Here is a 25023-nt window from a genome sequence, read left to right as displayed (position 1 = left end):
TAGTTTTCAATTTCACCAGCAGGAAATGAATAAATCAAGTGTAGTTTACTAATATAAAGCCATGATCATGTAATGAAATAGTATATCATAAGACAAATGGGGCAATGCTCTACACCACAGCATGGATGGATCTCGGTGACATAATGTTGACCGATGTTGATAATGACATAATGTTGATTCACACACATAGAAAGTACATCCTTCATCATTCCATTTAGATGGGAAGTGTGATTGATTGGGTCAAACGCATGTTGATTTTGGCAGGGTTGTTTATTGACAGGAACTTGTGGTGTGCTAGAAACATTCCTTACCTAGATCTGGATGGTAATTACATGAAGAATGCAGAGAGCAAATTCACATAGGTATACACTGAAGAGCTGTACATTTATTGCATGTGAGTTACACGTTGGTGGAAAGTCTGCGTATTGCATACCTTACTGTTCACATTTATTGTGTGCTTCTGCCCATGGATGATAACGACAAAATTGCATGTATTTTGGTTTCTTCTTGTTCATTAGTGTTCTAGTGTTCAAGGCCTAGAAAATGCCCAGATCATAGTAGAGACTTGACGAATGTCTATTTAACCACATCACTTCAGATTCTCTTGACTTTTAATAATGCCTGCTTTAATTGTGTGCACATACGTTCTTGCCAGGATCAGTGTGGCTTGGGTCCTAGAACCTTGACTGGGGCAGTGAGGAAATGGAGAAAGGACAGACACACATACAGTGAAACTGGGATCTGGTAGGGTTCTGCCACCACTATAACCTGGATCCTCAGCTTGTTTTTTAGGTAGAGCACAGGGGTGGGGTGAGCTAATCTAGATTGAAGGTCACTGTAATCATACAGTCTTAGGCTGTGAACATCCAGGAGGAGGAAACTACAGTTGCTAGTCTTTGCACACGCTGATCAATTGTTCATAAAGACTCTGACCCCAAGAAAAGCTTTGATGTTCCTCTTGAATCTGAGCCATAATGGTTCTGCCAATAGTCTCGTGGGTCTAAGGTCTTGTAGTTCTCAATGCAGCTGTGCCTGTATCAAAATAACGTTCACTCAGGACCTCGCTCACTTAGGGCTTCCTCTGTTCCCTACAGGTTCTGCTCATCCTGGCTTTAACATTCTATTTAAAACATTTTGGGGCTGGCTGTGTGGCTCATTGGTAGAGAGAGTATTTGCCTAGCACCCACAGGGCCCTGGCTGGGACCCCCTTGCCTGCCCAAGAAAGAAAAGAAAGGAAAAGAAAGACCATAATCTGTTCTCTCTTTCTCTGTCTCTCTCTGTCTGTTTCTGTCTCTCTCTGTTTGTCTCCCTCTCCCCTCCCCCCTTCTCTGTGTGATGTATATGTATATAGTGTGTGTGTATATGTGTGTGTGTGCATGCATGTGTGTGTTAGTTGCAAGTGTCTGTGTGTGAACATGTGGAGACCAGAGGTCAACAATGGGTGCCTTTCTCTATTGTTCTCTACCTTAAGTTTTAGGACAGGTTGTTGACTGAATCTGAACCTCTAGTTGGCTAGAACAGTTAGTGAGTGAACTTCTAGGATCCTCTTGTCTCTGTCTCCCAGCCCTGGATTACAGGGCCCAGCCCAAGTCTGCCTTATTAAAGTGGATACCAGGGATCCGAACTCAGGTCCTCACGCTTGCAAGCCAAGCACTTTACCCAGTAAGCCATTCTCTGGTCCCCGGCAGTGTCTATTTTTAAAAGGGGGACATATCAGCATTTCGCTTACATGTACTTTCATGAGACTTAGCTGCTATCTAGTAATCACACCTGTAGATAAAGCACAATTTTCCTAATCCTTCTCATGCTACAGGGCACCTCTAACCTTTAGCTTTTGTTACACCAGTACTTTTGCCTTTAAATGTATTGTCTCCCTTTTCTTTGGTTCCTGGGTTTTTGGTGATCCCCAAAGGATAGAGTCTGGGGCACATGGAAAGACCAGTTGTGTGGTGTTAGCAGAGATCATGTGCCTGTTCTATGAGTACATTGACAGTGTCACCAGGAAGACTTGTGGCCCCTTTCATGTGTCACCGAAGCACTGGAGTCCACTGTTCCACTTCTCAGTACCTTTGAAGTTTACAATGACTCTTTGATGCTTTTTGCCTTCATTCTTGGCTAATTGTTACTGCATGTACCCGTTTCTGCTTGATGGATCAAGGCCTACAAATCTCCCTGTGTGAAACTCATGTTTATCCAAAATTTCCCCAGGGCTTAGCCAATTGCTAGTGAACAGTTAAAAGATGAGCTGCTGGCAGTGAAGGTCTACTCTTCCCCTATAGCTCAGTGTTATGAATTGATATTCAGGGTCAGGGTTTCTATCATAAAATAAGATGCTTAATTTTTTGTGTTAGTTTGACTGGACAAATGGATGCCCACACAGCTGTGAAGACACTCTTCTGCTGTGTCTGTGAGGCTGTTTGCAGAAGGGATTAGTATGAATGAGGAGACTGAGTAGCGAAGAAACATCCTGACCGATCAGGCAGGTAGACATTCCATCCATCAGGGCCTAGATCTGATGGATGTTGGGGAAGTGTGAAATTGGTAGCTCTGTTCGGTGAGGACATCCATCTCTGGCGCTGGGAACTCTGTGCTCCTGGTCCTCTGGTCTTGGGTAAGCAGAGACTTACGCCATCTCCCTGTCACTCACTCCTCTGTCGTGGCTACCAATTCAGACACATTTAACAACCCAGGCAGTCTTGCTTCCTTCTGTTGCAGACTGAGGGTGGTGGGACTTCCTCCATCTCCATAGTCACATGGGGGGCTGCCGGGGCCTGGGACAGGCTGCTGAAGACTGCATAGGGGGCAGTTTTCTGACTAAAGAGTCACCCCCTCCCTACCCTGTACCCTAGAGGACTAGGCTGCCTCTCTGGGTACCCAACTCTCCATCTCTCCTTCTTATGTACAGCCTGATGCCCCTGGGGCAGGACAGTTTTCGGGTTCTCCCTGTGGGTAACTCCTCCTCCAGGGTCGTGTCCAGTCTGGTCCTCCACCTGCCAGCCAGCAATTCTCAAGTAGTTAAAATTCAATTGCAGGTTTTAACCCATTCATGAATCATAGACTGGGTCCTCCCCATCTTAATTACAAAAAGTTAGTGCGGTGGTGGCGCACGCCTTTAATCCCAGCACTCGGGAGGCAGAGCCAGGCGGATCTCTGTGAGTTCGAGGCCAGCCTGGGCTACCAAGTGAGTTCCAGGAAAGGCGCAAAGCTACACAGAGAAACCCTGTCTCGAAAAACAAAAAAAAAAAAAACAAAACAAACAAACAAACAAACAAAAAAAAGTTAGTGGAAATGGGGAATTTCAATAACTTAATTTTAAAGTAAGTTAAAAAACAAACAAACTCGGGGGGGGGGGGGGGGCGGGAGGGGGGGGGGAGAACAAGGGAATCCGTGGCTGATATGTAAAATTAAATTAAATTATAAAATTAATTAAAAAACTCTTTCTGCTTAATAATTAAAACAAACAAATAAGCAAACAGAAACAAAAAAACCACACACAGCATTTCATTTTACTGAAGTAGGTGAACAGACATTAATCATCTTGATATCAATATCAGAGTTTAAATCCATCACATATTTAACATTTGCTTTCTGCCAGGAGAAAAATCTGTTTTATCTTCCCGAAGATAAGAGGTTATTATCAGTTAGTACCGCTGCCTCTAACTAAACTCTAACGAAGAGGAACATGGGTGATACACATTTCTATAAATTGTCTATTTCATACACAATACATTATGTGTTATGTGTAAGCAGGCAGATAAAAATGTGTTTGATTTGTAAGATAAAATGAAATGTACACACTCTTCATAATAAAGAATAAGGAACTGAAGCTACTAGATCATATCATATCTTAATAAACTCTTTTTATCTATAAAGTAAGTCATGCATTATAGATAGCAGATAAAGTAAACGTGTCCAAGGATTTCAGCCTTTTTATCTCATGATAGTTTTTCCTTCTTTTCTTCTTCCTCTTCCTCTTCCTCTTCCTCTTCCTCCTCTTCCTCCTCCTCCTCCTCCTCCTCCTCCTCCTCCTCCTCCTCCTCTTCTTCTTCTTCTTCTTCTTCTTCTTCTTCTTTTGGTTTGTTTGTTTGTTTTTTGAGACAGGTTTCTCTGTGTAGCCCTGGCTGTCTGGGAACTGCTCCGCAGATCAAGCTGGCCTCAAACACACATATATTCCACCTGCCTCTACCTCCCAAGTGCAGGAATTAAAGACATGCACTGCCACTACCACCTGGGTCTTTTCTTGTTGATTTTTTTTTCTTTTTATGGGATTTTTTTTCTTGAAAGCTAAATTGTATGTTTTTGTGTTTGTAAACGCCACACTTCCAAGCCATTCTCAGGTAAGGCTCATTCCTCATTCCTTGGCTTCGCATGCACACCTGGCCTGGAGAAGAGCTAGCTAAGATTGTTACCTTCAGAACAAGCTCAACCACCCAGAGCATTCCTGTGCTGGACTCCCAGCTGAGATTTTCACTCCAATACCAGCAACGTGAGACAAGGTTATAGGGACCCCTGCCACTCTCTGATGCTCTCTAGTTTCTCAGGTGGAACAAACTTTCCTCATATAATATTAATTTCTGATACAATTTCTACACTTTGTAAAAAAAAATTCCAAGGCACTGGGCAGTGATGTGTTGACTGAAGGAATGAATTAAGAACTCTCAGGTTTTAGCATTTAACGGCAACTACACTCTACAAAGTCCTTCAATGCTGCTGTAGTCTGTTTACAGTCTCCTCTAGGTGTCATACGCCGCCGTCCTGGGTCCTCTTATTTGGAACTGGGTCAAAAGCTCTGAGGCGCTGGCTGTTTTAATGCTCTTGACTTCAGGATTAATCAATGACAGAAGCCCCAGGCCACCCTAGAGGCTAAAGGCATGAGAGGCAGTTACTGCAGTCAACAGTCCACCACAGCCACATGAGGAATCTTCATCCAAGACAAAGAAACGTCCCTGGCTGATGATGTCCAATGAGTAAAGAAAGAAAGAAATTTAACACCATGGCCTCTGTTGACAGTGGGCCAAGGCCAGCGGTGGTGGTGCATGCCTTTAATCCCAGCACTCGGGAGGCAGAGCCAGGCGGATCTCTGTGAGTTCAAGGCCAGCCTAGTCTACAGAGTGAGATCCAGGACAGGCACCAAAACCACACAGAGAAGCCCTGTCTTGAAAAACCAGAAAAAAAGAAAGAAAGAAAGTGGGCCAAGACCAGGAAGGACATTCAGATAGGGATTATCTCGAGGGCCACTGCCTCCCTGTCAGGCATACTGGGAACTGGGGCAAACTTGTGTTATCAACATGAGAACCTGCCTCCTGTACGTATATGAAATCAGCTGTTCCTTGGTATGCTGGTCACACAAGGACAGAGCAGGCTAACAATGCCACCTCTAGAACTCCTTTCCCTGTGGGAATCTACATGGCAAAGTTGTCACTGGCCTGGAGGAAAGGAGTAAATTCTAATGAGACACTTGTGTTCCCCAATCTGGCTTTCTGACCACTGAAACGATGGATTCCAAGAAACTGGAGCTTTCTCCAGGCATCTCCTGCTGGGAGAAGGAAAAGGCTGAAGCCTGGCACCAGACAGTGGGAAGAAATCTCTTCCCAGAAGAGAGGTTTCTCACAGCTCTAATAACACAGTTCCAATAACTCTAATAACACAGTTCCAAGACCACCTTGCAGGATGAGCCTGAATTCCAGAGAGCGTGTCAATGGCAGGGGGGACAGACCTTGACAGGCACTGTTTGGATGACCACATCCCTGACCTTCTGTTTCAGCTTTAATCTCATTTATAAAAGTTTAAGGGCAGGGCAAAGCAGACTCAGTTTCAATGCTTTTAAAGCATTTATTTGGGGCAGTGGCATGGTGGGTGTGTGGAATCAGGGTAACCCACTGGGATGGGCTCTCCCTCCACCGTGTGGTTCACCAGGAATCAAACTCAGGTCATCAAGCTTGGTAGCAGATACCTTTGTCCACTCAGCCATCTCACTTCTTTCTTTCTTTCTTTCTTTCTTTCTTTCTTTCTTTCTTTCTTTCTTTCTTTCTTTCTTTCTTTCTTTCTTTCCTTCCTTCCTTCCTTCTTTCTTTCTTTCTTTTTTTAATTTTAATAGTACCTGAAGATATTCTGAGATAGATAGGGTAGGTTTTCAGAGGTAAATTTCTGTCTTTGTAGTGGTTCAGTTTGTAAGACAAAGACATTTGCTTCCCTCTACCCCAAGGTTCGATCATTTATTTGTTACTCTTAAAGATTTAGTTTTGACTGGACTCAGACTCAGAAGCAGAAGCTCTCACGGAGGACAGCCCCTGTCTCTTGGTAATGTGTTCCTGGCATTTTTTTTTTTTGTTGTTTTTTGTTTTTTGTTTTTCGAGACAGGGTTTCCCTGTGTAGCTTTGCGCCTTTCCTGGAACTCACTTGGTAGCCCAGGCTGGCCTTGAACTCACAGAGATCCGCCTGGCTCTGCCTCCCGAGTGCTGGGATTAAAGGCATGCGCCACCACCGCCCGGCCATTCCTGGCATTTTTAAAATTATTTTTATTTGGCTATCTTTATTCTCTTGGCCAAAAGTTTAGCATATTCCTCAGCCTCCTCTTTGTTTTTCTTAGTGCGTGGGTTCTTCAGAGCAATACATCAGCATGTGTGTTGTGGGACATGTGAGTAACAAGATGTTGAATCTTGGGTGATTTGGTCCTGGCCTTCTTACTTTCTTTGTTTGAGGGATTTCTGACAACATATTGGTGGACATCATCTTCTTTAGTGACACTGAAAGTTTTTTGGATTCTGCTAGCTCTTTGGGCCCCAACTGTCAAGGCACAGTAGTAGTACAGTAGTAGTATCTATAAGTTCAGGGATCTCTCTCTCTCTCTCTCTCTCTCTCTCTCTCTCTCTCTGTGTGTGTGTGTGTGTGTGTGTGTGTGTGTGTGTGTGTGTGTCTGCATGTTAATAAATAGGAATAAAAAGATTCCCCCCCACCCCAGTCAATAACAGGAGGACTCTGCTGTGGACCAAGACACCAAGACACCTTGCTTCATGGGAAAACCATGTTTACTGATCTGGGCACTGATTCAGAGCACGTAACCCTTCCATCTTCACCCAGAGCATCAGCAGCAATATCTGTAACCATGCACATCTCACAGAAAGTACAAAGTTTGTGGTTATGAGCCACTTCAGTAAATTTCTGATAGGTAGTGTCTGGAAGGAGATATTCAGCTTCATTTGGCTCACCTGACCTCCTAGAGTGTGCCAAGAAAAAGAACGACACTCAATTTTCAATTTCCCCAAGAACTATGATGGGACCTGAATCTCAAGAGGTGGGTGTGACCACCTAATTGTGTAGTTGGTAATCTGTTCCTTTACAGCAGGGTATAGATTTTTTAGCTAAAGTAGTACATTATTTGACTTTGTGTTATATAAAGCAGTACCTGAGATAATTAACTCACAAAGAGAAATTTTTAGCACACAGTCATGGAGGTTCCAGTCTTTGGAGCAGTCATGAGGAGTTCACCATAGAAAGACAGAGAAAACCATTCAATTTGCAGTCAGGAAGCAAGAGAGGAAGAATGCAGGGCTCCACATCTCCTTAATGGTGTGCCTCCAAAGTCCCAAGGACCACCCGTAACACCCCATCTCTCCAAAGCTCTATTACCATGTATAATGCCACTCTGGGACAAGCCTTTAATACATGGACTTACGGGGGACATTCCATGTCCAAACTATAGTCATTTGACTCTGACCTCCAAATATTTATGTTTATCTTACAATACAAATCATACATTCTATCTCACCTCTTCCCAGAGTCTAATGGCTTACAAGTCCAAGTGCGAAACCTCAAATCTCAAAGAAACCTTTAGGCAGGAGGCTCTATAAATATAGATAAATAAATACATACACACATTTTAAAAGTTACATACTTCTAAGATTCCATGCTTGGACAAGGACAGTGTAAATATTCCTACTCTGAAAGAGAGGACTAGGAAGATAACAAGGGTACGGATTTTCAGCTAAATGGCCAAATGGAAGCCTAGCAAAGCAGATGTCAACTCTCAAGGTCTCATCTCTCCCAGAGAGCCCAGCGTGGCTGCCTTCCTCATGGTGGCCTCTATGGCTCACAGACTGAGAGGTGCCAGCCTGTGACTGATTGGCCCCATTGTTTTGGGCCTGCAGCAGAGCAGCACATGACGGCAGGAGAATGTGGTAGAACACTGTCAGAAAGCAAAGGAGGAGGAGGAAGGAGCCAGAGTCTGATGATCCTCTTCAAAGACAAACCCCTAAAGGACATCTGTGCTGGCTGGGTTTGCACCTGACAGAGTGTTAATAAGAAGAAGAGATTATCTTGCCTCTGAGTTTCAGAGATGGCAGTATATGTAATTAGCTGGCTCCATTGCTATAGGCTTGAGGCAAGGCTAAAACAGCCTGGCAGGGAGCATGTGGCAGAGAAAAGATACCTAATGTGGCCAGGAACTAGAGAAGGAGACTGGAAGGGCCCAGTATCTTTCCAGGCCATGCACCCTAAGTGACCTTCTTCTAACTAGGTCCCATCTCTCAAAAATGAAACCATGTTATGAGTCTATCAAGAAATTACTAATAAGGTCAAGCCCTCATCTAATTAATTCCCAAGACCCTATCAGCTGTCAACCAAGCTTTTAACACATGATATCCCTTCTAGTTTGGTTTCTGTTGTTGTCATGGTGATAAACACCATGATGAAAAGCAACTTGGAGAAGAAAGGGTTCATCATTGAGGGAAGCCATGACAGGAAGTCAAGGCAGGAGTTTGAAGCAGAAACCACAGTGCAGGGATGCTTACTTGGCTTGCTGCTCTACCTAGCATACTCAGCTAGCTTCTTGAGAGCTTGTTTGGAGGTTCTGGCAGAGAAGCACAGCTACTCATACACCCTTGACCAGGAGGGACGCACACTGAACAGTGAGGAAGGAAGGGGACACCCACCTAGTCAGCCACATCAGCCAAATCAACCCTGGTGATCAATGGGGGTGACAGATGTCTCAGCCAGATGACCTCGTATCCTCAGCTAGCTTTCTTATACTGCTCAGGCCAACCTTTCTAGGGACAGTACTGCCTGCCCATAGTGCTGTGGGATGTTCTGTATGGCAAATGTGTTGCTGATTGGTCAATAAATAAATCACTGATTGGCCAGTGGCCAGGCAGGAAGTATAGGTGGGACAAGGAGGAGAATAAAGCTGGGAAGTGGAAGGCTGAGTCAGAGGCACTGCCAGCTGCCAGGATGACAAACAGCATGTGAAGATGCCGGTAAGGCACAAGCCACGTGGCAAGGTATAGATTTATAGAAATGGATTAATTTAAGCTGTAAGAACAGTTAGCAAGAAGCCTGCCACGGCCATACAGTTTGTAAGCAATATAAGTCTCTGTGTGTTTATTTGGTTGGGTCTGAGCGGCTGTGGGACTGGCAGGTGAGAGAGATTTGTTCAGACTGTGGGCCAGGCAGGAAAACTCTAGCTACAGGGCTGGGCCCTTCTACCTCAACCACAATCAAGACAATGCCCCACAAATATGTCCACAGCCCAATCTGATGGAGGTGATTCTTCAGTTGAGGTTCTCCCACTGCGGGTGTGTCAAGCTGACACGATTAGCATCACAACCTTTTTGGAAGGACATTTCATGTCCAGGCAATAATAATCTCCCTTCTGTTCTTCCTCTCATAGTCTTTATCACCCCCCCCCCCATAGGACTTTCTGAGCACCAAGGCTTTAAAAGGCAGACCTTGGGATATTCAACATCCAAATTACAACAAATGGGAGTGAAGTTTCTCTGGCCAGGTATGGTTACGTGTGGACAGGAACTAGGATACAGAGTCCTAGTACTCAGGAAGTGGAGTCAGGAGAACCTGGAATTCAAGGTCATCCTCTACAATATAGTGAGGTCAAGGCCAGCTTGGGGGTATGTGAGATCCTGTCTCAATAAAGCAAGACAAAAAAGTTCTCTGGTTTAAATTTAGAGTGGTTCTATAGTTTTGATCTAGAACGTTCTCCAAAGACCCACATGTTAAGGGCATGGTCCTTAGCTTGGCCATGGCTGAGAACTGGTGGAGAGGTAGACTATAGTGAGAGGTTTTGGGGAACAGGAATATGGCCTTGAAAGGGATTGTGGGGTGCTCTCTCTCTCTCTCTCTCTCTCTCTCTCTCTCTCTCTCTGTCTTCATCCCTAAGGTGAAGCAGCTTCCTCTGCCACATGCTCCTACTGTGATGGATTGCCTTGCTGCAGGCCCCAAAGCGGTGGACTGTGAGCCATGGACTAAACATCCCAAACTGAACCAAAAATACACCTTTCATCTTTTTAAGCTGATTACTTCAGGCGTTTTGCTGAAGTATGAGAAAACTGACTACCACAAATGCACAAATGGTTTGTCTTTTAAATGTCTTGACAAGTGGGTTTTGGGGACAGTGTGCTAGAGACTGAACCTAGAAATTCATCCATGTAGGTGTGTTCTCTATCATTGAGATATATCCTAAATGATTTCTCTCTTGAGTCTATAGTTCATTTCAGCTCCAGAGGGAAAAAAATAAACCAAAATTATTGTTATGTTCTGAAAATGAAGCAACTTTTTTTTTCCAAGACAGGGTTTCTCTGTGTAGCTTTGTGCCTTTCCTAGATCTTGCTCTGTAGACCAGGCTGGACTTGAACTCACAAAGATCCGCCTGCCTCTGCCTCCCGAGTGCTGGGATTAAAGATGTGCGCCACCACCACCTGGCTGATGAAGCAAGTTTTTAAACCAGAGGTGTGCTTAAACTGTAACCACTATTTACCTGTGAGACCCAAACAAATAAGAATAAGATGGAGTTGGAATTCTGTCTGGTAGAGCACTTACCTAGCACGTGAAAGGCCCTGGGTTTAATCTTGAAAGGGGAAAATGATTTTTTTTTTAAAGAAAAAATATTTTAAAAAATCCAAAGAATCAAGCTCTCCAATGAGGAAACAATGCTTTCTGTCAAAACTCCAATGACTTCTAATACAAGGTGAAAGACAAAATGATTTATTTCCTCATCACACACAAGCATTGTTACCCACTTGCAGTTAATTAAGCTGACCAGGTCCCTTTCCCAGAGGGGCCTGGTGTGCAACGGTTGTGAACAACAGCCTCACTGTAGTGCATTCAACCTGTTGCCTATGTGGGTTGCCCTAAGAGGCCTTGGAGACAATTTTCTGGCAGCTATTCAAGTCTCTGATTTCAGTCCCCAGTCTAGGATCCAGACAGGTACTCGAGGTGCCTTTGGGAATCCCCAGGGCACAGTGGCCAGGGCTCTCATTGGCCAGGTCATCATGTTCACCCGCACCAAGCTGCAGAATAAGGAACATATGATTGAGATTCTGCATAGAGCCAAGGTCAAGTTCCCTGACCGCCAGAAGATCCACGTCTCAAGGAAGTGAGGCTTCACTAAGTTTAATGCAGATGAATTTGAAGACGTGATTGCTGAGAAGCAGCTAATTTCTGATGACTGTGGGGTCAAATGTATCTCCAGTAGTGGTCCCCTGGACAAGGGTCGAGCTCTGAACTCCTGAGGGCTTCCACAGTGCTCTCCTGTACCTACCAAATCATGTTCAGTAGTAAATCTCACATCCAGTCTGAAAACAAACAAACAAAACAAAACAAACATTAAAAAAAAAAAGAGTTGTTACCCACTTTTTTGCCCAGTCATATTTTGGGGGCCTCATTCTGATCCTCTGTACACAAAGTCTCAATATACTGTGTATCTCCCTCAGAGAAGGAGTGTCAAACAGCAAGATAAGCAGGAATTCAAAAGGTGTCCATGGAAGAAGAGATGATCGTGATACAAATTCAAGAGCCACACAAACAGTTTAAAATAGTTAAAGCAGTTTTTTTTTCTTCTCTTGAGCCTAAGGGAATTCATTGAGAAAGGAGTTTATGATGTGATTTTATGAGACAGAGATACTGAGAAGGCATTACAAGATGTGTTTTTAAAATCCGTTTTTAAAATATGGTAAGATTTGTCTGAGAAAAGCACCCGGAGACCCCTGCCTCATCCCTTCTCAGTGAGAAGGGCAGGGGAGAATAGAGTCAGCCCTATGCATCATACTGTGTAATATTTTGCTGATAAAATTCCATTCCATTGGAATCATCTGTAGTGAGTCAGGAGCAATCATTAAATACAAAGAAAAACTGCCAATGTGTAACAGACTCCAAGATAAAGCTAGCAGAAGCAGGCTGTAAACAGGGCTGTGTCAGCAGAAACTGACTAGGAAGCCAGAGCTATCCCCCAGGTAGATACAGAGTGTCACAGCTAGGACCCCAATTCACTCTTGGGGACTGACCGAAACAGTAAAAGACACTTGTTGCCACAGGAGATTAAAGATGGTGTTTGCCTGTATGCATGATATCATCCAGTCTCTTACAAAAATACACTAGCTTCCAGCCACAGTTTGCCAGCCCTGGCCAGGCAACAGGGATGAGAAAACTCCTTTTGTACAGACTCCCCAAGTTTGGCATGGCAGGACACTGAGTTCCTAGACTCTTAGCTGGTTGCCTAGATATGGGTGAACACTTGTGTACTCAGAGGGCAGAATTTGGAGAGGGCGTTCTCTTTGCTCATAAAAACAAACTCCTAGGATGTAACACAAGGGGGAACCTTAACTTTTTGTTTTATGTTGTTGCTATTTTGGTTTGAGTTTTTTTGCTTTGTTTTGTTTCAGGGATCCACAGCAAGCTTTTGTCTAAACAAATGCTGTTATAACAGGAATCATAGATTTACTAGTCTGTAGGCCAGTATCAACAGCAGACTCAGAAAGACTATGGTTGGTTTTTCATGGTCGCTGTACGCCTTATGAGAGGCAGTACAGAAGGACCTGGAAGTAGCCTCACCCTTTGTCAGCCTTGTGTCTGAGACCCAGGATCTCAGCGGAGCCAGCCTGTGGGGGTTAGGGATGGGCTGAGCCCTGCTCCATTCAGTGAGGGCAAGCCACACATTGAGTGTCAAGAGGTCAGAGGACAATTCTCATCTGGGATTGTTGGTTGGATCTAGGAACCCAAGTAATATAAGAGAAAAATACAAGCATTTCATTTAATCTACGTGGACATGGGAATCTTCACAAGAGACTGAAGTCTAAAGAAATGACTAAAGCCTGATATTTTTGTGCTTTTAGACAGTGAAGAATAAATCTGGGAAGGAATGGGGAGACAAACAGGTCTCTAGACTACAGTGCTAAATTCTATGTTATTAAGAGATACACAGGGAAGGGGTGTAATTCGAGTTACTTCACAGTGTATTTATTCAAATTAGACTCCTAGCTAGCTGCAGTTAGGAGTCTCTGGCTATCCTTAAGCCTTGGTACATGAAGGATATCTCCAGAATCTCCACGGCTTGCTGAGTATAGACATGGATAGGCCAGATGACCTTTTCTAAAGTTGTATGTTTAGGTTGTTGGAAATCCATATTTTTAGAAACCCAGCTATCCCTTTAAGAAACATATTGGTAAATTTTTCTGTTTTGTGGCTGAAGAGGTGACTCGGCCCTTAAGAATGGAAGGAAAAGTGTCAGCTCAGGACACCCAAGACCAAGTTCTCAGCACAAAGGTGACTTATTTGCCCTAGAGGGACAGAGAACAGGGAATAAGACACAAAGACAAGAGATAGAGTTGAGAGAGAATGGGAAGGGAACAGGGAGAGGGGGCGGGGGTACTTGTCCCAGAGTGGGACAAGGGACTGCCTCTGGATAGGGAGGAGACAGGTGTGGCCCACAGGAAAATGGCGGTTTATAAAGGTAAAAGGGTAAACCCTGTGTCAGAATGAGGTATTTAATTTTAATTGGGCACGTTGATTAGGTGAGCCAAAGGGGATTTTTTGATTGCTGTAATTGAAGTAATATTGATTACTTCAATACTTTAACTGATGGACCTTGGTAGTCAGCTTCAGGAGAAGGAAATGACCAAATAAAGGACTAGACCTTGGTGGCTAGCTTTCTGAAGGTAATCTAATGGTTTTTAGCAAGACAGAGGGGACAGGGGAGAAGGGAAAGGCCTGTCAGAGGCATGTCTGTCATGTTTGAGCTGGCCAGAGTCCCTTCACAGAGCACTGGCTGCTCTTCTAGAAGATCTGGGTTCAGTTCTCAGCATCCACATAGCAGCCTATACTCATCTATCTATAACCTCAGTTCCAGAGGATCCAACACCCTGTGCTGGCCTCTGAGGGTGCTGCACACATGTGGGACACAGACATTCATGTAGGCAAAATGCTTATACACTTAAAATAAAAACCATAATAAATATGTTTTTAAAAAACTTTCCCATTTTAGAAATATTTCTTGTTTTCTATAATTTCAGGTTTTATTGCATTTCTGCTTTCTGGAAAACTTTGTTTTGCCTTATTCTTAGTATCTGAAGCAGGTGGGAAATCTCTTTTACTGAATTCCAGTTTGTCAGTGTCCTATGAATGAGATTTTATTTTCCTGATTTAAGAAAGTGTTGTTTTGTATCCTGGAGTTTTCTAAATTTAGATGAATGATATTCCAGAGACTGTGAAGACATTCCCAGAGGAGACCTTGGCCAGCAGGGCTCCTCCTCTTGTGTTGCCTCTCTTTCCTCTCCGGTGTGCCTCATATTTCCTGAATCGCGATGGTCTATAGAAGGAGCCATTCTATGCATGGGGCCCAGACTGTGGGAAGGTGTCAACAACTGCTTTAAAAAAAACAAAAACAAACAAACAAACAAACAAACAGCCATAGTACGGAAGGGACCAGGTGAATAAACAGCAATGTTCCAGTATTTGTTTAAGATATTTTAAATTTATTTTAGGTATATGGGTGTTTTGCTTGCAGAGGTCAGAAGAGGGTGTTGCAGATCCCCTGGAACTGGAGTTACAGACAGTTGTGAGCTGTCATGTGGGTGCTGAGAATTGAACCTGGGTCCTCTGGAAGAGCAGCCAGTGCTCTTACCTGCTGAGCCACCTCTCCAGACCCCTGCTTTATATTTTTAAGATTATTATTTTAATTCACATTAGAGTTTTTCTTAGAAATTATCTCCTCAATTAGAGCCAGGAATTTTATATCTCCCTGCTCATAATTATGAAGACAATGACATGCCCTGTCTTAGTTAGGGTTTCTACTGTTGTGATAAAACATCATGACCAAAAGCAACACCAGGAAGAAAGGGTTTATTTCAGCTTGTAGTTTTACATCACAGTCCATCACTGAGTGAAATAAAGATAGGAATTCAGTCAGGGCGGGAACCTGGAGGCAGGAGCTGATGCAGAGGTCATGAAGGGGTGCTGCCTACCAGCTTGTTCTCCATGGCTTGCTCAAACTGTTTTCTTATAGCACCCAAGACCACCAGCCCAGAGGTTGCACTTTTCACCCCTGTGGGATGGGCTGCCCATATAAAACATTAATCAAGATAATTCCCAAAGTCTTGCCTATAGGCCAGTCTTATGGAGGCATTTTTCAGACAACTCTAGCTTTCGACGAGTTGATATAAAACTATCTAGCATATGGATAGATAACAATGATTCAGAGACCCATGCATGCACGTGTGCACATGGACTTACGCCTTGTGGTAGACAGTGGTCTGGGGAAAGCTATGTGAGAATTTACTTTGGGGCATTAGGCTCCTTCTAGAGCTCAGGTGCAGTTTTCTGAGCTGAGGATTTGCCACAGCACTGCACCTTGCTAGCCTCATGACATGGTTTCTGAGCTCTGGGCTTCACAAAGACCCACAGAGTATGTAGTTTCTCTGCCCTTAGTGCTGAGGTAGCTTCTGCCTGTCCCAGGAATGCTTATACCTTACCCTGGAGTCCCAACTGGTGTTAATTCTCCAAATGTACTTTCTGCAGAGCAACAGCTTTGCCCTTCGATTTGCGAGGTCTGGATCATCTTTTTTCGTTATTCATTTTGTCTTGCCCTTTCCTTATTCAGGACAAAGTCAACTAAAGTTCAATTTCTCACACACCTCTTGATTTTGAAACAATCTTGCCTTCAAGGACATGGGATGGCAGGTGCGACAGTGTTCTTGATAGGACTTTGTCCGTTTGGAGGTTGTACCACAAAATCCATATCACAGGGTGGACTTGAAAAGCTACTTACTTGAACCTCGCTCTCATAACCAGACACATATGGGTCAGGGACCCCGACAGCTGAAGATCTGGCCTTGGGTTCCCTGTGTCCTGTGCAGAGTTCTCCAAGGATCCTTCTGGACAGCATCCTGTTGTCCCTTGGAAGCAGGAGAGGTGTCTGTTCCTTTGGAGAACATGCTCTGCCACCCTAGCATACTCCAGCTGTGAGCTCTGTGTTTCCAGTCGACCACTTTGGTGGTCAGGGTGAAGCAATGGAGGCCTACTGCCGTCTGTGATTGCCGGAGTCTCTCAGATTCGCAATGTTGCAAACACAGCCAAGATGCTAAGCACCGAAACTACTTGATAGTCTGTCTGCCCTTTGTCCTTGGGTAGGTCCATTTTATTGTGTCTGTAAAGGAGCGAATACCATTCCTTGTTTAGTTTGTTTTTCAAATTGGCCAGGGTCCTACCGTTCCAGCGATAGGACTAAACTCTTCGTTGGGGGGTGTCTTGTTTTGGACTAGCAACAGGCTGAGTGATAAGAGCAGGGGAAAGGAGAGATCATTGTATTTTCAACATCTGGTCTTTCTCCAGGGACACTGACAGCTTGGGGAAGGGGGAGGGAAGGAGGAGACAGGGCGACGGCGTGGCGCAGGCAGGGACAGGGCCTACAGAGTCACCCATCAGGTTTTAGGGGTCCTATCCAAACCTGACGACCTGGGTCACACAGCCACGGCTACTTTAGAATTGACTCCACTTTGTTTAGGCTTGGAAGCTGAGATAAGAACTCCGAGGGAGCCGACCCTAACAGGAGCGGGGCGGGGCCGAAAAAGAAGGGGCGGAGCCAAGACGGGAGGGCGGGACTCACTATCCGGTCTGCTGCTTCTCTCCTGTGCACCAGGGTACAGTCACAATTTGCCTAGCTTCGCTGAGGCCGGATAGCACCAGCACCATGCCCATGACACTGGGTTACTGGGATATCCGTGGGGTAAGAGAGGGGTTTGACAGCCGAGTGTGATGGGGACGCGGGGCGGGGACGTGCCAGTCTAGGAAATGGATCCTTCTTGTAAGGCCTTGGTGGATTCCTCAGCCTGTAACGTCTCAGAGCTCTAGATGTTTGATACTAATCTCCTCCTCCCTCCCGTGTGTGTGTGCGTGTGCGTGCGCGTGTGTGTGTGTGTGTGTGTGTGTGTGTGTGTGTGTGTGTGTGTGTGTATTGTTAGATCAAGTGTAGGGATTCAGATATAGAGCAGACGTCAGAGTCAGGGGTCCCAATGCCTCTCTGATCAGCCTTGTCTCTTAGTTGTGTCAGGCCATCCGTCTGTTCCTGGAATACACAGACTCAAGCTATGAGGAGAAGAGATACACCATGGGGGACGGTAATGACTCCCTGTGCCTGGCTCCTTGTTGCCCAGACCTGGGGGCCTCTTCCAGCTAGAACTAGAGTCTACACCTTCAAGAAACCCCTGTGAAGACAGTTTGGTCTTCCAATGCAGGGCTGTGACTTTTCCTCTATTTGTGATTTAGTGTTTGCCTAAACCTTTTGTAAACCTTTGATATGCAGGGCCCACAGTCCCAAACACTCTTCACTCCGGTAACCTTGGAATATGACACCAGTGTGAGAGGTTGCAGATTCCGTACCTGGGGGTGGGGTGTGGGGGTGGGGTGGAGGCTTGCCTGACTCGGAACTAGGGTGATCTCTTTTCACATCGTCTTGCCTACAGCTCCCGATTATGACCGAAGCCAGTGGCTGAGTGACAAATTCAAGCTGGGCCTGGACTTTCCCAATGTAGGTGCAGGGAAGGGGGGTGGGGGTGGGGAAGGCATGGTGTCCTCACCTCATCTTGCCTGGCTGAGGGGGTTGGGATCAGTGCTTCTGCTCACCTGCTCCCACTCCTGGTGGCTGCACAGTGTTTCTGTGATGGGCTGTGTCCTGGCTCCCCCTTTCAGTATGCAGGGTGAGCTCCATAGAGGGCTCACCATGCCAGGCCCACGGAGTGCCAGGCTTCACGTCTACCCCGACCTAGGGAAGCAATGAACAGACCCCACATCACATCTGACCATTCCTGCTTGTCCATCCAGCTGCCCTACTTAATTGATGGATCACACAAGATCACCCAGAGCAACGCCATCCTGCGCTACCTTGCCCGCAAGCACAACCTGTGTGAGTGGGGCCGGCTGCAGGGTGGGGCACAGTGGCCATCCCCCTGGGCTTGGCTGGGGTGGGATGCTGAGAGTGAGTCTATGCTGTGTGTGCTGCAGGTGGGGAGACGGAAGAGGAGAGGGTTCGTATGGACATTTTGGAGAACCAGGCCATGGATACCCACATGCAGCTTGTGATGGTCTGCTACAGCCCTGAGTTTGTGAGTCCCCCAGTGGATGGGGGAGACAGGGTTTGGAGTTAAATCCTGTGTTCATATATTGGTCAAATTTAGCACTTGACTCTAGCAGTACCGACTCTCTAAGGCCTTACTTATCCCAGCAACGAAGTGACCTTCATGACTCCATAATCTTGCCAAATAACCACTGAGTCAGTTTCTGCTGCTCCTAGGATGCAGTTTGGATTCCACAAGCTGGAAATACAGTTTTTAAACATTAGAGAATGTATTAAGAGTCCTTTTCATCTCCTTTAATTTCCATAGACCTTCTGTCCCAGCTATTCATGTCCTCTGTCTGCTCCTAGAATATGGAGACTCAAACCATGAGTTAAAATAAAGAAACTGGGTGGCAGGTGGTGGTGGTGATGGTGATGGGGGTGTGTTATACCTCCTGGCCTCAGACATCTCTCAGAGCTCGGCTATCTGTCCCTCCAGAACTGTGCCCTCAGTAGCCACAGGAATCAGGACTGCTTCCCAATAGGCAGCTCGGGGGTTGGCCAGAGGGACGCTGTTCCTGCCACTCCTTCCTTTCAGCATCAAACATTCCTTCACTTCATAAAAAGTACTCAAATATCCACTACTCTGCCATCCACTAGGAATGCCTTCTCCCCTGAGATAGTTTGGTGTTTTGCCTCTTTGATGGCTCCAGCTGTCTGAGCCCAGAGTGTGTCAGGTACACGGGCACCTCTGAGTCTAACCCACAGGATCTGACTTGGGGAATAAGTAGAGTTCAATGAAAGGGTTGTATTCCTGTCTGACTTCTCATCATCTCCAACAAATGGGACCTGGTGCCTGTGGGCGTCTGATTAGTAGTGGTGAACTAATTTAAAATCAGGAAGCCGACTCAGGCCCAGCCTTGAGAAGGTGGACACTCTCCCCCGCATTCCTGTGAAGTCAAACTCTTTGCCAGGGAGCCCGTGTCTGAGGGTGGTGACTGCTTTCCCCTCTACCTCAGGAGAAACTGAAGCCAGAGTACTTAGAGGGTCTCCCTGAGAAGATGAAGCTCTACTCTGAGTTCCTGGGCAAGCGGCCATGGTTTGTAGGAGAGAAGGTAAAGAGGGTAACTGATGAGGAGGAGGAGCTCCCATTCTTCCAGGCCTATCAGATTCCATCCCACTGACCCTGCTTCCTGCAGATCACCTATGTGGATTTCCTCGCTTATGATATTCTTGACCAGCAACGAGTGTTTGAACCCAAGTGCCTGGATGCCTTCCCAAACCTGAAGGACTTCTTGGCCCGCTTTGAGGTGATGCCCTGGTCTTCCTTCCTCTTGGCTGTCCTTCCCTTCCCCCTTTCCAGAATGATCTCCTAATCTTTTAAATTAAAAAAAATAATTAGCATTTCTTGAGCCCTGGCTTTCTGGGAGGAACTGTGCTCAGCATCTAACATTTATAGGATCAAATTTATCACTACAAGATTCCTACGAGGTAGATAGAATTATCAGACCCCTAAGATAAACCGAGACTGGAGGGTGAATCACTTGCTCAGGGTCTCAACTCCCACCCGTGGAGGCCTGTTCGGTGTGGGCCCCTGACTTCTATGGGCAACACTCGAACAACTCTTCCTGTTTTGTGCTGAAAAGAAAAGCTGCAGGCCTTCGCTCAGCCAGGGTTTCCCGTCTGGTACCCTTTTGAGAAGTAGAATGTGAGGGAAGTGTGCAAACAGCTGGCTTTAGGCATTAGGAAGGCAAGGGACAGCAGGGTTCATGTGAAGTCCACAAACGCAGAGTCTTCATTGCTGACCTGCAGAGAGAGCACTTTGCTTCTCACATCCTTACTGTGGACACACGGAGAGCTCTAGGCTCTCGAAGGTGCTTGGATTTCGTGGACAAGCAGGGAGGGCCCTTGTAGAAGGGTTATCTTTTGGGGGAGAGGGGATTTTCTTTCCTCCCTCTCCTTCCTCTGTCTTCTAACGCTCCAGTTTCCATCTGTGAGATAAAGTCATACACTTATTTTAACACCTATTTGCTGACCTCTTTCATGTGAGGCATGTTGTCAGGTCCCAGGGGACGTGTCCTATACCCTCATATTGGACTAAGTAGAGCACACAGTGAGGTGGGGCTCACTAGACTGTGAGGTGAGTGTGGTATCACCTGGGGCCAGAGAGCCAAGCCCCAGCCTCACCTCATTGCTGCTCATACGGCATCCAGGTCGCTGTGTTTGAAACCTCCAAATCTACTTTATTAGACAGTTGGAAGCATTAACTTAATGAGTGTGCGCGCGCCTGCGTGTGTGTGTGTGTGTGTGTGTGTGTGTGTGTGTGTGTGTGTGTGTGTGTGTGTGTGTTGGTTTGGTCTCCCCCCCACCCCTTCAGGCCTGGAATCTGTTTTCATCCTTCACTTCCTATCTAGTGATGTGCCTTCTCAGCTAGTTCCCATTAGCTCTGCTTCTGGTCCAAGTTGGGGATTATGCAAGAGCTGGCATCACCGTGGGGAAGGGGGAAGGGAGAGCTAAGGGCCGCTGCCTGAGGACTGGTGCTCTGGCTTGTTGCAAGCAGGTGGTCCTGGGTTTTAGAATTCCTCAGCAGTTGGTTATCTGGGAACTGAATCTTGATAAAATTCACTCAGGGTGACTGAATTTGGCACAGTTCCTATATTAGAGCTAGAGATAAATTTGATTGGGCCATAATAATATTGGACTTAGGTGCCAGATGGAGAAATTTGGACTTTTTTTTTTCCTCTGGGAATGGGTCAGAACCCCGCCCTGCCTTTCCTGGTGGGCCTCCCTCCATCTTAAATATTTCCACCCAGCATTTGCTGAGTCATGGGGTGGGATCTGGGCTCTTTTTCAAGCTACTCCGGCATGCTCTGTGAATTCCTTTCCCTGCCAGCTCCTTCCTCCATGCTCAAGTGCAGGCAGGAGCTTCCCTGGGGAAAAAGACCAGGCCTGTGCAGACAGCAACAGGGCTGGGTGAATAGGAGGGCGCTGCTTAACCTCCCTGGACTTCAGGTTCCCTCCGGATAAATGATCTGTTAGGACTGATTTTGCAGGGTCACTGAGTAGTTTTTCCAAACCCATGAAGTACTGTCTAGAGGACACCAAGTCCCCGGGATAGTGCTGTTTCTCCATCTGATGTCCTTCTTAAGGCAGGACACTAAGGAAAGGAATTTGAAGAGATTCTTTTCCAGAGCTGAGATTGACTGTTCTGCTCCGGATCTTGGGCCTACATGGAGTTCATGGGGTGGAGCTGGTCAGCCCAGCGAAGCTACAGGCCTGAGCTTTGCTCTCTCTTTCCCACTCACAGGCCCTGGAGAAGATTGCTGCCTACATGAAGTCCAGCCGCTTCCTCTCAGGCCCCATATATTTGAAGACAGCCCTGTGGGGTAACAAGTAGGACCCCTTAATACCAGGGCCAGGAGGCGATCTATGGCTACGCTTGCTGACCACTGGCCTGGGGCACATCTGGGTCCCTGCACCTCTGCGTCAGTCTCCCCATTCCTTCCCTTCGTCCATTCTCTTCTCCTCTGAAAGGCCTAAGCAACCTCCTTTTCCCACTCAGCCTCTCCCAAGTCAAGCTTTTGTTAACTCCGGCTCCCCATTCCTTCAGAGTCCCTTCCTCTCCTTCCTTGTCTTTGTCCCGGATCCAAGTAGCCCTCGGCTTTGCTGAGGGTAATGAAGGGATGCACTTGGCTCTGTGACTCCCCAGCACTGCCAAAGAAACCAGTCCTGCCTATGTTCAGGTACCCACCCTCAGTGTGAGGCTGCCTAGCATTGCCAGAAAGACCAGTCCCCTAATTTGTAGACCCTAGTCCCCCAATATGGGACTGTCCAGCACTAGCTGGTCCTCAGTAAAGTCTGAACCATGTTTGCTCTGTGTCTTCTTGCTTGTGGTTCTCAGGACTCCGTTGACTTGTTTGGGTGTCATTGTTCTGTTGTTCATAGAAGGGACAGGTGTGTGTGTGTGTGTGTGTGTGTGTGTGTGTGTGTGTGTGTGTGTGTGAGATCTTGATGGTCACACAAAATATAAGATCGTTGAAAGTCCTTGATATTCTGGTCGTTAATTCTGTGTTGCTCACCCTGGGATTCCTATAGAAGGGTGCTTCTCGTCTTCTGTGCTGGGTTTTTTCATTCATTCAGCTGTCACAGTTCCTCCCTCACAGAAATGGGCAGAGAGGTTCTGGGCTGATGGGAGGGGGCTCCATTAGGCTAAGCACCTTTCGTTTCCTTCTCCCAGAAGCTTTTCCTAAACCAGACATCTTTCCTCCTATTCTCAGGATGCTTCCCCATAAACAGTCCCCACCGTTCTCAGTTTGTGTCTGGGGTGTCTTACTGAACTCCATCCTAAGTTGATCAATGGGGAGATGCAGGTCCTGTTGGACTTTTCAACTCTGATATGCGTGAGAGAGCCTGGCCCGGCGTCATTGCTCTTGCAATTCGGAAACTGTAAATCACCGTGCTCAGCAATGCTTGTGCCGAACTATACAGCCAGCAGCATTTGGCACTCTGGGAAGTATTCTCTTAGCCTGAGGAGGTACAGAATGAGATGCAGAAGGGTTTCCACATTCAGGCATTAGTCTGAACCAGAGTCTCTCCCACGCAAGGGTTTAAGAGGCTCCCCGGCCGCCCTTGGAAGAGCATGGTCTGAGATGGGGCAGGCCTAGTTTGCTGGCCCCAGTGCAGTATGTGATCAGCCGAGCCATGGGTATTTTGTATCAGCTCATCCACAAAGGAGCTGGACTCATTGGAGAAGCATCTGCTGAACTGGTTCCTGTGACAGCCGCTAGACCATGGATTCTGACCTTGATGAGTACTGCCTGTAATAGGGAGTAGATCTGCAGGAGGTCCCTGCTGGGCATTGTTCCAACTGCCAGAAGTTACTTGCTGCCATTAGGAAACTAAGGACTATAGGCAACTTGTGAGGGTCATTGTGAAATAAATGAGTCATTAAATGGGGAACTGTCCAGGTGTGGTGGTACACACTCACAAGGCAGAGGCAGGGAAATCTATGTGAGTTTAAGGCCAGCTTTGTCTACATAGTGAATTCTAAACCAGCTTGGGCTGCATAGAGTGATTTGTTCTCTTGGGATCAATAAAAAATAATAAAATAAAAATAATTAGTAATATTAAAGCCCAGAGATGCTCAAAATTTGTGAAACTCATAAAATAAAAATTAATTAGGCTAAAGGTTCATTAAACTTTACAGATAAATGAAATTTAAAAAAGGAAACAGGATTAGGGTATAAGGCAGTAGTAGAACGTTTACCTAGGATGCACACGGTAGATTCAATCCCAGAGCTTCAAAAACTAAACTAAACTAAAATGGAAAGAAAGCAATGGAAGTTAGAAGTGAGAGTATAGGAAAAGTTTAGAAAGAATACATCATAAACCCAGACTGCGGTACACATAGATATGGTGATATTTTATTTGTACTGAAATGTGATTTTATTTGTATGTTAATAAATAAAGTTGCCTGGGGGTCAGAGCTGATAGCAAGCCATAGCAGAAGTCTGGCAGTGGTAGCACACACCCTTAATCCCGATCACATGACAGGCAGATCTCTGTGTGTTCAACGACACCACCAGCATGGAGACACACGCCTTTAATCTCAATACCAACCATAGAGGACCTGGAGGTCTATATAGATGGGCAGTGACGAGGAGGTCATGTGATTGGGTTTACAACCAATGAGAAGGCAGAACAAAAAGTCAATACAAAGGACAAACACACAAGAAGTAGCTCTCTTGCGGAGAGGTAGGACAGCAGCGGCAGTGAAGGGTAAGAAAGGGTCTCTTAGCTCTTAACTACTGCTCTGACCTCTTGGGCTTTTAGCTCTGAATTTGGCTCTGTGTTTCTTATTTAATAAGATTGCTCATCTACACATAGATTTAGAGCAGACTTACAACACTTCCCACAACAGGCTAATATCGTGGGTGGACTAGCAATCTTGTGTCCTTCACATGCTTCATCTCTGCCTCGTTCCTGTAGAAGCAGCCATAGGCCATGCATAATGAATGGTTAGAGCCGAGCCCAGCAGAACTTTCTTTACAAACACGGATGGTCACAACCACACGAAGAACAAACATCACCATTCAAAAGTGGACAAGACTGGAGCAGCTGTTTCTCTTTAAAAAGACATGCAAATGCTGGGGAGCATTGGGAAAGTCATGAATCATGCATCATTGGAGAAAGGTGCAGCAAAGCTGTAAGGAGGTTCTACTTCACGTACATTAGGATGGCTACCATGAAAACTCAAAAAATAAAACATTTAGTGAGGGCGTGGAGGTGTTAATGCCTTTCCCATCATTGGTGGGAATGTACAATAGTTCCTCAAACAATTAAACGTAGAGAAATGCAGAACAAGATGCCGGCTTAGTGTGATTCTCCAGCAGTCGTCTCTCCGAAGACATACCTATTGACGGGATTACACTGTTCACAAGAGCTAAGAAAGCCAGGTGAACCATGGACATATCTATAATCTCAATATGTGGGAAGCTAAGTTCCTAAGTTCCAAGCCAGCCTGAACTACATAACAAGACCCTGTACACCTCCTCACCCCTAGTCCCTGCCAAAAAAACAAAAAACAAACAAACAAAAAACCAGAGCCAGGTGAGATGTCATGGTGGCTGGTTTTATTATATGGAAAAGAAAAGACATATTGAAAAAGACAGGAAGGATGGGGTTGCCATTGC

At 45.8% G+C, this 25023-nt stretch overlaps 1 protein-coding gene and 1 non-coding gene across 2 annotated transcripts; both read left to right on the top strand.

Moving 5' to 3' along the window:
• The first annotated feature begins 11027 nt into the window (after positions 1 to 11027).
• Positions 11028 to 11160, top strand: LOC128106795 (small nucleolar RNA SNORA70). The gene has a single exon (XR_008216843.1). It is a non-coding gene; the product is annotated as a small nucleolar RNA SNORA70 (small nucleolar RNA).
• A 5712-nt stretch (positions 11161 to 16872) lies between these two features.
• LOC128106190 (glutathione S-transferase Mu 2-like) lies at positions 16873 to 22199 on the top strand. Its single transcript, XM_052731512.1, has 8 exons — positions 16873 to 17005; positions 17321 to 17396; positions 17742 to 17806; positions 18100 to 18181; positions 18280 to 18380; positions 19351 to 19446; positions 19531 to 19641; positions 21639 to 22199. The coding sequence occupies exons 1-8, from the start codon at positions 16970 to 16972 to the stop codon at positions 21726 to 21728; spliced, it is 657 nt and encodes a 218-aa protein (XP_052587472.1). The 5' UTR covers positions 16873 to 16969; the 3' UTR covers positions 21729 to 22199.
• The last annotated feature ends 2824 nt before the right edge of the window (positions 22200 to 25023 follow it).

The sequence above is a fragment of the Peromyscus californicus genome, unplaced genomic scaffold (assembly GCF_007827085.1).
Source record: "Peromyscus californicus insignis strain IS unplaced genomic scaffold, ASM782708v3 Scaffold_9__1_contigs__length_137607984, whole genome shotgun sequence".
Classification (NCBI taxonomy): domain Eukaryota; kingdom Metazoa; phylum Chordata; class Mammalia; order Rodentia; family Cricetidae; genus Peromyscus; species Peromyscus californicus.
This window is presented reverse-complemented; position numbering and strand designations above follow the sequence as displayed.